At 41.7% G+C, this 13,701-nt stretch overlaps 1 protein-coding gene and 1 long non-coding RNA gene across 3 annotated transcripts in view; one reads left to right on the forward strand and one right to left on the reverse strand.

Moving 5' to 3' along the window:
- Window positions 1-13,701, forward strand: part of PLXND1 (plexin D1) — a 159,036-nt gene that overhangs the window by 133,693 nt on the left and 11,642 nt on the right. Inside the window, exons 26-32 of the mRNA XM_082209178.1 lie at window positions 1,385-1,531; window positions 3,996-4,152; window positions 5,286-5,389; window positions 6,516-6,579; window positions 9,387-9,421; window positions 10,471-10,575; window positions 12,656-12,819. Coding sequence (XP_082065304.1) covers window positions 1,385-1,531; window positions 3,996-4,152; window positions 5,286-5,389; window positions 6,516-6,579; window positions 9,387-9,421; window positions 10,471-10,575; window positions 12,656-12,819 — 776 coding nt within the window. The remainder of the gene's footprint in view (window positions 1-1,384; window positions 1,532-3,995; window positions 4,153-5,285; window positions 5,390-6,515; window positions 6,580-9,386; window positions 9,422-10,470; window positions 10,576-12,655; window positions 12,820-13,701) is intronic.
- The window catches only part of LOC309525535, a 125,510-nt gene that overhangs the window by 87,669 nt on the left and 24,140 nt on the right, over window positions 1-13,701 (reverse strand). The window lies entirely within an intron of this gene.

A 13,701-nucleotide genomic window follows, 5' to 3' on the forward strand; every position in this document is an offset into this window, starting at 1 on the left:
TGTCATGTTCTGGTTTCAGAAGAGACTAAGCAAGGGTCCCATCTATTTGTGGGGCTTTACAATAGGATAATTTCATTTTGACTCTTTAAAATTCCTCCTGTAATTTCATTGTATTATTGCTTCCAACTCTGCTTCCTGCTCTAGTTTCTATGATAATATTGCTTGATTGTATAGAATGATGAGCATCTCTTTTTGGTTGCTTGAAAGCTGCATTTGCTCTCCAGGATCTTAAGGGCTCCTGCAGACGACCCATTTATTCAGCATTCATCCTGATTGCTTGCGCAAAGTTTACATGGTGGTTAGACTTTGCCTTGAGTTTATTGAGCATTCATTCTGATTTGTTTATAGGGTGGCTAGATGACAATGAGCATTCATCCAAATTTGCTTGCGGGTGTTGATACATCTTCCTGTTAATCATTCTTTCACCTCAAAGTTTTCTATGTGCTTCCCCATCGCTTTCCTAATTGCAAAAAGTTGGGGGAGGGGGGGTTAAGTGAGATTTGTTGTACTAGGACAACAGAGGACTTTAATCCACTTTAACTGCTCAAATGTAATGTTTCAGTTTGCACTTGAATTCCCTCCCACAAAAGAATGACTAGCCTGGAGGCCCCCTGCAATAACTTTGCTCGTAATATTTACCTCTGCAAATATGGCAGCAGGGAAATGGCTCTGTAAATCAGGGATCAGCAAACTACAGTCCGCGGGCCAGATCCAGTCCAACTGCCCTCAGGATCCGGCCCATGGACAGTCCATGGATTGGCAATTCTGTTCATTATTTTTTCCCATTAATTTTTTCCCCAGCGCCACCATTCCCCCCCCATGCCATTCCCCCCTCCCTTCTCCTGGCTTCTCCTCGCCCTTCTCCCAGCCCTGCGTAGTGGAGGGAGGGGGCTGGTTGAGCACCATTTGGGGCAGTGCCCCTCCGGAACCAACCAGCCCTTTCGGGCCACTCATCCCTCCGCCGCCATCACCAGCCTCTGCCACTCGCAAGTGCAGGCACAGGAGCCGCAGGTGGGAGAGGCACTGCACTCTGCCAACCGCAGCTTCTGTGCCTGCCCTTGCGAGTGGCAGAGGCTGGCAGAGGAGGAGGAGGGACGAGTGGATGGAAAGGGCTGCTTTGGGGCCACTCGTGTGTCCCCCCGCTGCCGCTGCCAGCAGCTCCATAGGTAGGCAGGGGGAAGGGAGGGGCTGGGACTGGGGGAGAGAGGGGGAGCGAGAGAAGCCCTCCGCAATGTGTGCGATCCAGGTCTGGGGGCGGTGAACCAACCCCCTCCCAAAAAAAGTTTGCTGACCCCTGCTGTAAATCATTGGGGGGGTATGTTGTGAGAAATTACGCTCGTTGGTTCTTGGTCACCAAACCATTTCCTGTTATTTCCCCTATTAGGAAACTGTTGGGGAGCCCTTCTTCCTCCTGCTCTGTGCAATCAAGCAACAGATCAACAAAGGCTCCATAGATGCCATCACTGGAAAAGCCAGGTATACTCTCAACGAAGAATGGCTATTGAGAGAGAATATTGAAGCAAAGCCAAGGGTAAGAGATTCCTGCTCTTCAGTGAAAAGGATTTGTTTGTGTCATGGCTATATTTGAAAGTTGAGTCATCCATATCAATTTTAGGAACTGAAGCTCTTTTAATGGGGTGAGGCAGTGTGCCCTATTTCTAGACGTATTGGACACTTGGGGAATGAGAACTGGAGGAGAGGGGCAGTACTAAAGAAAGAAAGTGTATTTTGAGTCAGTGGATGAGACCAACAAGTATATCCTGTAAATAGACCAAAATCAATGGGTACAGTAAGTCACAAAAACTTTGAGGCTGACAAGTCAAGAGATCCATAGGAAGGCTTGTGCCCTAAGTACACAATTCCTTAGGAATTGTGCATATCAGAAAGCTTTGTTTTCAGATTCACTGTCAAAATTGTTTCATTCTCCATGTAAAGTTACCATCCTTGTGCTAGCATATATTAGACTTGGAAAAGTACATATGGAAGTATATCTTATTTTAAAACATCTGGGTACTAAGATCTTCAAGGCAGAGAATATATCGAGGCCATTGAGAATTCCATCTGATTGGCTGATGTTCAGGGTATGCTGGGGGGGGGGGAATTAACAAGCCATTATCAAAAAGGAGTGTCACATCTTTTCAGCTTCTGGCAAAGCACCGACTTCGCTGCCAGCAAAGGTTGCTGGTTGTAAAGCGGAGTCCACGGTGTGAAGGCTTTTACGCAGGGTGTTACAGGAGTCGTGCTGAAAAGTGATGCTGTAAAATGCCTCTTGTGGGACTAACTCATACAAAGAATGTAGAGTCTCGGGGAATATGTTAACTACAACCCTGACAGTAAATGCAGTAGACAGACCTTTGCAAAGTCCAAACCAAGCTCTGCTTTTGATTACAATAGCATAAATCTGAAGGAGCTCTCCCAGAATCAGTGGGGTTCACTCAAGAGCTGTGCTGGTGTAAAAATGAGAACAGGTTTTTGGTTGGGTGTCCTTTGTTGCCTCGCTGTAGGTTCACATTACCAACTGATTTATAATTTATGATGCAGAGCTAAGGAGGTTAGCAGCAGGGCTTTTGGCATTAACTTTCTCTTTACAGAGATAACTCCATAAGAACAAATTGGGAAAGTTCTGTTGACTCTTTGTTTACAAGTAAGTGAAACTTAAGCGAATGCACAATTCCCGGATGATAGTAAATAAAAGTCCCTGCAAGGATAACATCAGTGTTAACCAAACTGTGGGTAAGCCTGGTTATTTTTTAAAAAGAAAAAGAAAAAAACACATTAAACTTTTAAGTTCCATTGCTTACCATTCACAAAGCCTAGAAATAGGCATAATTCAAACTCTGTAATGGTGCAATAAGCGACAGTGGCATCCTGTAAGCAAGGGAATGGTTCAGCTACACCTTGCTATCCTGTCTGTTGCAAACACATTATAAAAGGCTGCTATAAAATTCAGATGGTGATAAATTCACTTCATCTTCCATTTAAAGGCAAACTTTCCTAATTCTTTCAAAACAAAACACAAGCCTAAATGCACACTCTTCGAAAGCCGCACTTCTCCAAATTTTGCAATGCAGTTCTTTAGTCAAAGAATATGTTCAAAAATGCTTATACCAGGGTAAGTCAGCATAAAAGTGCACATGCATACTAAATGCCAGTACACAATTAGGGGAAACTCCTTTGCAAAAATGCATACAAAAAATGTGTATGTTAAGAAAAATCCACACTAAAATGCTTACGAATTTTCATGAACTTTTTTTAAAAATTGCAAATGTGGGGAACTGAATTTAAGATTGGAAAAATGAGACAAACCAAAATTAATAGATCTATCAAACATGGATGGCTCATTCTATGCTGTCAAAATGCTTTTGTGAAAGTACATGAATGCTCTACCATTGAATGACAGCTCCTCACCACATGATGAAGAACTCATGATTCCTCCTTCTACAAATCTTGAATTTGGAACTTGTATGCTGAGTTGTCTAGTCCTTATATTGTGACAAAACGCTGTCAAATAGCCCCATGCTGCACTTTGAAGTCCTGAAAGGCAGGGCTTCAAAGTGCAGCATTATATCATGTCACTGTTCATCCTTGTACAGTAGGTTAACCAGCTGCCACTCTACTATACCTATTGATTCACTGGCACTCAGTCTCCTCCTGTGACAAAGTGAGTGCATGGAAAAAAATTGCAACAGTCACTTTTCCTACTCCCAGCTTAAGATAGTTTCTGCTTTTCAGGGTTTGGGTTCATGGACAGGACAATTCTGGGGAAGCTTAGACTGTACTCTCTCATGGTCTCATAGTTCTTTGAATAATATGGTCAATTTCAATCTATGAGACTGTAAATCAGCACTTTTCGCTAGCTTTAATATTCATCTCTTTTTAGTACAGTGCTTACGGTGTGCCAAGATTTTTTTCCTCCACTTATAGCTCACAGGCTTTTTACGTCTTTCAACTTGTGCAAATCACCTCATACTGTAAGCAACCATCTTTCTCCACAGAATCTTAATGTGTCTTTCCAAGGATGTGGGATGGATTCACTGAGTGTTCGGGTCATGGATACAGACACTCTCAGCCAGGTTAAAGAGAAGATACTTGAAGCCTTTTGCAAGAATATTCCATATTCCCAGTGGCCTAGAGTAGAAGATGTTGATCTTGGTAACCATTTTTCCCCTGTTCAGGAATACCTGTCATTATCGTTAGGATGCAAATGCTCATTATGCGCAAGCATAATGTTCAAACATGGAACACCTGTATTCTGTATATTAAGTGTTGTTGAACTGTGGTGCCTTAGGAACATTGTGAATTGATTTTTAAAAAAATAATAACCTGCTACTAAGATCAAGTCCCAGGTTGAATACTTGCCTAGTAAACATATTTTGGGAGCCCACCCTGTTCATCAGAAATGAACATTGATACAGAATGAACGTTACTTCCGTGTTTGTTTTGTTTTGTTTATATTGCAATATTCATATACCACTTGATTGTAATAAAACCTCAAAACAGTTGCATATTTTGCATATGAGCAGAACCTGAAAAATTTAGGACCCTTTCTGATTGACCACTTGCTCTCCCCTGGGTCTGTTTTAACATCCCTCAAACACAACATAACAATGCATTTTGAATATGGTGAAGCTCACAGGAATCGTGGTGGTTTCCCTTCCGGGTCACAACAAAATCAGGATACAATTGTAATTGAATTACCCACTGGGGAGAAAGTGCCACAGTTGAAACCAGAACGAAATGTGTGGGAACAGAAGGTAAAATCTGCTCCCCATGAAAAGGTGTTAGCTTTGTTTACATTATCTTTCTAAAGCTGTGATCCATAATTCCAAATCTGCTGAACTTACTTCCATACAAATGTATTCAAAATGAGATATTAGTTAAGTGAATTTTCTCACTTTTTTTAAAAAAAGCCCAGATTATTGGAGATCAGGTGTGTGCTTCTACTTTACATCCAGATTCCTTTATTTTCTTTACACACTGTGTGTTGTACTTGAACAGGTTTTTTATTCGCAGTGTGAGAGATACATGACATCAGAATGAAATGCAGTGGTCACATTCTTACCTGTTTGGCATATCCTTGTAAGATTTCCCAGGTACATAGGTACATAAAAGGTCCGTGTATTTGAGTTTCATGGCACAAGTGCCCCCAAAGAGCCGCAGAGCTTGACACCGAAACACCTGTGTCCCTTGTCAAACTTGACACAAAAAGGAAACACTCTGTGTTCTTGCCAGCACATGCTGTGCTCAGAGAGGGTTTCCACTTGTCCCATTTTCTTTATATTTAGAATGGTTTGCCACAAGCACTGACAGCTACATCCTCCGGGACCTCGATGACACTTCAGTGATGGAGGATGGCAGGAAGAAACTGAACACGCTAGCACATTATAAGGTAAGAAGTGTGAATGCTCCGTGAACTTCCCTTCCTTTGGGCCTGACTTTCCTCGGGGAGATGCCACAATTTGCTTTCTAAGCAGAATTAGCAAAAGCAAGCAGGAAGGTTGCCATAACTCCATAAGAGCTTCCGGGGAACAGACATCTGCCCTGGCGAGAAACTCGTTAATATTGCAACACATCGAGACTAATTAAACACTCTTCATGCGAAACAAGTTAGTGCTGGGGGGGAAGCTTCTTTTTCCCAATGGCTGCTATCCATCCTAATTAAAATCATACCATTCCTCTTTGTTGCTGAGAGTGGTGTCAGAGTTCCCATTGGTCTCTTATGGGAGCATGGGTTTTTCCCCCCCTTCTTTTGAGGAAATAATTTCATTTGAAGTTAAAGTCGAGGAATTTAAGTGTGTATTCAAAGGACTACTACGGATGTGCTTGGGCTTGGGGAAGCAACATAACACCAGCAGCGTGGCATTGTAGAGCTAGGCCCTTGTCGTCTCATTATGACGCACACACGACCCAAATCATATGGATGGCTACATATGTGAACCAGTCCTGGGTCTGTGATTGTTCCACCACAGTGTTTGGAGTAATTTCCATCAAGGAACCCACATTCAGAATGTTGTCATAACAAAGAAACCTTGTGCGTCTTCTGCTGCAAGGATCTATAAACTGGTTATTATTCGTCTATCATCTCTTGTTAATGGGTCTTTCATGAAAAATCCTCACATGTTTTTTATCGTTCTGATGTAATATTTTCCACAAGCAATTCCTCTGAAGACTCAAAACGGTGCATGCAGTGCAATCTCATACATGTTTAATCGGAAGTCGGTCCCACTGTGTCCTTTGGGACTTGCTCCCTTCATAAGTGTGCTCAGGATTGCGGGCTCCAGGATGCATCTTGATCAGGATTCCTGTTGCGTTTCATTCATTTGTCCCTGCAGTAATCTCCAGATTTCTTATCAGCATGCAGACTTGCAGGCTTCTGTGTGCTCACTCACATCACAATAAATTTGTTGCAGTGTTATCAGGAAAGAGGGGAAATCTTGAAATGCATGGTCCATCTGTCCACCTATTTTCTATTTCTATCTATTTATTTATTTATTTTGTATTCCCCTCACTCACAGATCCCTGAAGGTGCCTCCCTAGCTATGAGTTTAACTGATAAGAAAGATACTACTTTAAGTAGAGGTAAGCTACTACTTTTTCCCTAATAATTTATGCCTTTTGATGGGAAGGGATTCCTTCATAAATTGCAGACCGAAGCCAGGATTAGGGTGCCTTTCATATTGCTACTTAGAGACCAGACTGCATGCAACTCTCAGTCAATTGTCGTCGTCCCCCCCCCCCCAATTGTTGGGATGTTTTGTGTTTTCTTTTACAAAATGAACCCATGTGCTACCATATTTCACATGTAGTTTGATTTCTCAGTTGTATTTAGTATGTTTTATCAAACTAGAGCTACCATCTTTTGAAAATAATAATTCCAACAGATATAAAAACATAATAAAACACCAAACATTTAAAACTTCCCTCTACAGGACTGCCTTCAGATGTCTTCTAAAAGTTGTATTGTTATTTATCTCCTTGACATCTGAAGGGAGGGTGCTCCACATGCGAAGGCTTTTGCTATAAGGTTTACCAGGCAAAGCATTCTTGATACTAATTGTTCACTAGAAACATGTTTTGTTTTTTAAAATTATAATAGTGACAGGTGTGGGCCACCCACTCCAATTTTCACGGGGACTGCAATACACTAGGATGATAAGTCTAGCCCCTCCCTCCCCAGCCACAATCCTGGCAAAAATTACCCACACTGCCGTTAGCCATAGGATAAAAGCTCCAGTTGGTGCCAACACTCTAATCGCTAGGCCAACCTAAGATTTAGACTCTTAGACTCTTAGATTTTTGAGTGTTTGTTCATTTACTATCATTGCTCCAGCAAAACAGAAAGTTGAAGGCAGGGCTATGAGGTTTTATACCTCATAATTCACAGGTGTGGGGAAAACCCAATAGAAACATCACTCCTGTGCAGACTCCATTTGCATATCTGCTGTAATAATGTAATGATAGTATCTCATATGATCTCCCTTCCCAACATCTATTCACATTGTTCCAGGTGTGTTTTCTCCAGGGAGGGTAGAAGCAAAAGGAAGCAGTGCTTTTCCTACTTTGACTCTGAGAGTAAAAGGAATTCACTGCAGTAAAAACGGTTGGAAATGGACCATACGATTTTACTAATGTTGCCATTGCCAGATTTTTAAATCTGAAAGTTCACCAAACCTTCTGGACCCTTCCTCCCAGAAACAATTTTGGATTCCTGAACCCTATGTTCCATTTTAGAAGGCCATCGTAGTGCTGTTGCATCTGTGTCAGAATTCAACAGCCTTTCCTCCCAATCCTCCCTTTGAAAGCTCGTGCCACAGTAAGCCCATTAGTCTTTAAGGAGTAACAGGGCTCTTTGGGTATTTTCGCATGTGAGGCTTACAGTGGTCCTTGCTTCATTTGGATTTGTAATACAAATCCTGCACTGGTTACTCACATTACAAATTTACTCCACTTTCTGTTCTGCATTAAAGATATAAGAAAAGAAATTGGGGGGGGCACATATTAAGCCTCACTTGTGAAGTTGTTCTTTGTTTTTTTCAGTTCAAGGTGAAAGCAATTTAATGATACTATGAAAAATTTCTACAGCTTAAAAGTAATCAACACATCATGATATTACTTTGTTATAACTGGGACTTAGCAAGATTCACATCCCTATCTCAATCACAGTGATTAAGCTACAGTAATTTATGTTGTTGAATAACACCATTCATCTGAAAGCCTTCAACGTCCACCACAGAACTGAGTAGGATTGATGGCTAGACAAAGAGACAGAAAAGCAGAGCGGAGACACTTAGTGCCCTGTTCCCTGCAGTGCATGACATTCTCTGAATGGCAGCCAGCAACCGGAGAGAGAAAAATGGGTGTCCAAACAGCAGCAAGCAGTATTTTGGCAAAGCTGGCGGGGGTGGGGACGCACCGAGGCCTGGAGCTGTACATAAATACTTTGGTCATCATCAGACTGGATGTTATGAGGTCATCCTCTTCACTGTTGCTAAATAGGCTTGTTTGTTGACCTTTGTCCTTGAATGGCTGTCATCTTCTACTGCAACGCATCAGCTGCCAATCTCCGCCCACTCCAGACACCGGGCAGAATGGCTTTTAGCTGGGTAAGTGGCCGACCAGTAGGCAGATCAAATTTTCAGCAGTCACAATGGCCACTTGCAGAGCGAAGCTGACAAATAAAACGATGATGAAAAGAATTGAAGGTCACCGAGGAAGAGGAAAACACTACTTATTCTGCTCTATTTTGCTTTTCACTGGAAAATGAGGTCTTATAAAAGAGGGAAAGAGTCTGGAGAGGAGAGGGAAGTAGTACCTACAGTGCAACCCCACACATACCTACTCAAAACTTCAGCCCTATTGAGTTCAGTGGGACTTAATTCACAGATAGCACTTAAAGATTGCAGCCTTCTGTTACAGCAGCCTCCTCTTGTAGCAAATACAGTGGTGCCAATTCACTGTAGAGATTTCAGTTTGTCCAGGTCTAATTCTCTACCACTCTATTCAAGGAACTGGCATGTGTTCCGTGATGAGGGAACAAAGGCCAAATAATGCCAGGCATGGATGTAGCCTAGCAATTGGAGAGCAGGACTGGAAGCCAGTATCTTCTGTATTTCCTTCTCGGTTCAGCCACTGTGTCAAGTTCTCCAGTTATAAAACATGGATTTTACTACCAGATACGCATGTAAATGTCATCTGGGTCAGTTAATGTTTTGTTGGGGTATGTTACTTAAGTTCTGAGCACAGTTAAGTATATCATGTGTTATTACCTCTGATTATCCTCAGCAGCAGAAACATTCCTTCTAAGGGGGGGGGGGACTTGCTGTGGAAAGTAGCAAGCTAAGCCATTTTCTTTCATTTTCTCCAAAAAATATTTCTTTTTTTTTCAGTGAAAGATCTGGACACTGAAAAATACTTTCATTTGGTAAGTATCCTATTCCAAAATCAGTGTGGGATAATGACTCGCCCACTGTGGGTGGGCCAAAGATTTCATGGTGGGTCGTTTCCCTCTCTTTCCTCCGTAAGGAAATGTCTGTTTGGGAATTGGACCCACACACACAAGGAAAGTGTGTGTGTGTGTGTGTGTGTGTGTGTGTGTGTGTGTGTGTGCAAATGACATGGTACGGGTAAATCACTGTTCACACACAAATCGCAACAGCTTTATGCAAACGTGTGGAAATAATTACTTAACCGGAATGGTTTGATAGGTGGGTGGGTGGGTGGGTGGGTGGGTGGCTGGTCTGGTCCAATGAAATTTGCCAAGTGTGTTTGTTATGAAACAAACCTCCACCTTTCCTTCCCCCACCTCACATCAGTTTAGCAATGTACAATGAAAGGGCAGCAATGCTGCACATAGTTTATTGTCAAAGACAAATCTCGGAATGTTTTCCATATGTGCAGCATATGCCGACTGATGCATTTGTCAGCTGGCCAGCTTGTTGGCCCAGGATCAGACCCACCAAGGGGGGTGCGTTTGAGACCCTTGTGGTTCCTGCATTGTTTGTGTAATAAGATAATAATTGAACACACGTTATGTTTGGCAGAGAGAAGGGGAGAACTCAATTTTTCATCTTAATCTCAGTCATAATCTTGCATATATTTCTAATGTATTTTACCTTTATGATGACTGCCAATTACCAGAAGGGAAAGGGAACATTGTGTCTGGTGATGTTTCAGACAGCTGAATTCATTGCAAACTGAATCTATGGCAAAATCATTCATTCATTAAGGTGGAGGGCGGTGGAAAGGAATCAAGCAGCACAGCTGGCAAACAGTACAATTGGTGTTTATACACACACACACACACACACACACACACACACACACAGTTCCAGTACTCATAATATGAATTGTCTGGTTTATAGCATGGGCTAACAGTCTTTTCTTCTTCTAACACAAATGCTTTCTTAGCAGCATTTATTTCAAAACATTCATTTTAACCATGTATAAACCTGTCTTTTTGCAATTGTTCAGGTCCTTCCCACAGATGACCTGAATGAGAGTAAGAAATCTCATCGACAGAGTCACAGGAAAAAAGTCCTCCCTGAAATCTACCTGACCAGATTGCTGTCCACAAAGGTAGGATACATTACGGCTGTGCTGAGTGTGAAGAATGGTGACTGTCACTGGTGTGAATCAGCACAAATTAAACTCTTGAAGAAGCATCCCGTCTCTGGCTTTTGATGACCAATACCCAGAATAGCCAAATGCATTCATCACAAATGGACAGAATGCTTATAGTGGGATCCTGGGCATGAGTATTCAAAAAATAAACAAATGGGAGGTTACTCCCAGCTAATATGCATAGGACTGCAGCCTTTGACAATGGAGCCTACTTCTGAATAAACAAGTTAATAATAATAATAATAATAATAATAATAATAATAATAATAATAATAATAATAATAATTTATTATTTATACCCCGCCCATCTGGCTGGGTTTCCCCAGCCACTCTGGGCGGCTTCCAAAAGAATATTAAAATACTGTGATACATCAAACATTAAAAGCTTCCCTAAACAGGGCTGCCTTCAGATGTCTTCTAAAAGTCTGGTAGTTGTTGTTCTCTTTGACATCTGGTGGGAGGGCGTTCCACAGGGAGGGTGCCACTACCGAGAAGGCCCTCTGCCTGGTTCCCTGTAACTTGGCTTCTCGCAGTTTAGGATTGTAGAGCTAGTTTACCATCTCAGATCAGCAGGCCTTAAAGATCCTTTACTTAGAATGCTTTATTAATGAGGAAAGGATTTTGGTACTTTCCTTGCAGGGCCCTCAAAGTGGAACCACACAGAATATGCCAGTGCTGCTTAGTTACTGGGACTGCATCTGTATTTTGTACCTCATAATATTATGTTTTATTGTAATGCTTTGAGGGCCTGGGAAAAAAGGGAATTCCCAACAGCCAGTTGGTTTAGGTGAATGCACTTCAGGAGTGTGCCAGGGTGTGGCTTGAATTGGAGAAAATGGTGCTTAACCCTTCCATGCTGCTTTCCCTCTATAATTCACACTCACTCAGCCACCTTTCCATCATGGGTTTCAAGATACTAATTTGTGAAGTTTGTTCTTTTAAATAAACAAACAAAACAAAACCCCAAAAGAGTGGCTTATAAATTTTGAATAAATAAAAATAGTTGTGATAGTGAAAATCAGTAGTTGAGGAAAAGGAAGGGCACCCACCCCTCTCTGCTTCACACCCCTCTCTGCTTCAAATCAGCTCCTTGAAAAGTATGTTTGTTGATTAGAAGTGACGATCACATGGAATTGTAGAGTTGGAAGGAACCATGATGGTCCTCCTGCAATGCATGTAATAGTAGGGCGTATAACAGTTAGGTCTTCCACATACTTACAAATGACTTAACATAAGGATATATGGATTGGGCAGGTAGATTAGTAAAGAAAAAAAGTATGTGGATGCTTGCAAGGCTGGACTATAACATGAGAGAAAAGCTTAATTTGCTGTTTCTTACTAACTTACATTATTCACAGTGTAGTTCTCAAAATACCGGTGACACAAGTGGTGCTTTCAAGCACTCTCATGTCATTAATTCTGCTTCTTGTTTTGTCGCTTAAATGGTACCTGAACACTATGGGAAATTGGACCGTAGTTCTTAAAGTCCGCAAGGATTTCACATGTCGGGGTGTCAGATAAAGTGCTAAACCTCAACGGAGTCTGAGGCAGCCTAGGAGTGCCTGATGCAGCAGTGGAGAAGAACAGTCCAGTTTGCATTGAGAAACTCGACTTACAACATCAGACCATTGCTCTTAACAGACTTGGACACAGAGCTTGGCTTTAAGCCAGCCTGTAATTCCAGTGCTTTGTGATTCATAATTGGAGGAGAGATCATAAGAGTTGCCAGGGGTCTGTAGCTTTTCCCACTGTTTACCACACAGAACAATCACAGATGTGCTCTTGGATTCCAGCAACAGAGAAGGAGATTCTCCGTGCCAAGAGAGATTAAATGCAAACTAAAGCTAATTATATCACAGTGCACAGAATTAACCCGTCCTCCATTCCAGGCTCTTATTTTTGCCTCATTCTTCAATCGTTCTATAGCAAGATTTCTTCAATTTAGTTTTAAAAAGAAATAGTCATATCTCATCAGCATCTTTGCTGCCACAGTTGCAGCTTTCTTAAACCAACTTGAATGTTCTTCTTTTTTGAGGGCACACTACAAAAATTCCTGGATGACTTATTCAAAGCCATTCTGAGTTTCCGAGATGACAAACCTCCTCTGGCTATCAAGTATTTCTTTGATTTCCTGGAAGAGCAAGCAGAAAAGAGAGGGATCTCTGACCCAGACACATTGCACATTTGGAAAACAAACAGGTTGGGAAAAGAATTTTCAATCCTTTTGCCTTGAATGAACACATACTTCTAAAAAAAAACTTGTATTTCAAAATAACCATGGCTTATATTATTTATCACTAGAATTATTAATAAGAATATGCAGTGAGGGGGCTGGAATACTTAAGTGTCCAGACCCAGAAAGATTAAGGAGTTGAGGGGGAGAGGGCATGGAGTAAATCATACTAAGCGGGCAACAGACATTTTATGTGTGCAACATCTGAGGTGCAAGACAGGCTGATCAGAATAAATAAACAAAAGGAGAGAACTTCCTGTAATTATAAGTATGCTTATGGTTGAGCACATCTCGTTGATTTCCATTGTAGTTTCTCAGGAGACAGCATATACAGAAAAGGAAATGGCGGGAAATGGCAAGGGAACAGAAAATAGCTTCAGGTCTGCTCAGCAGTGGAACGTATATCCTCCTCAGAGAATATTAAAGAGATGCCTTTCAAGTTGTCGCAGGGGAAACAACCATTCCAGCTCAAAAATAAATCAAAATTGAGTGTCAGCAAGTTTTCATATAAATATAGGCAACCACAAATATTTGTGCAAATGCAGAGAGCTCTACAGATTCACTGTATTTGAGGACAACTGTAAACAGACTTGTCAAAGCTGAAGAACAGACTCTGTTGGTTTATAGGTAACATAACCCATTTGGCAGTGATCAATAGGGTTCTCTCCCACTCCCAATTAGTTATACAGTATCTCTCCTAAATAAGTAGGTACTCCTAGCAAAGCTCTTCGGGGGCAGATGCACCCATGTTTTTTGACAACCGTGTCAGCAGTTTGGGGTGAAAAGCCAAGAGATTAATGACCCATAGCGCCCTATATACGTGAAGGGAGAAGTATTCACTGAATCTT

The sequence above is a fragment of the Podarcis vaucheri genome (assembly GCF_965113315.1).
Source record: "Podarcis vaucheri genome assembly, chromosome: 2".
Classification (NCBI taxonomy): Eukaryota; Metazoa; Chordata; class Lepidosauria; order Squamata; family Lacertidae; genus Podarcis; species Podarcis vaucheri.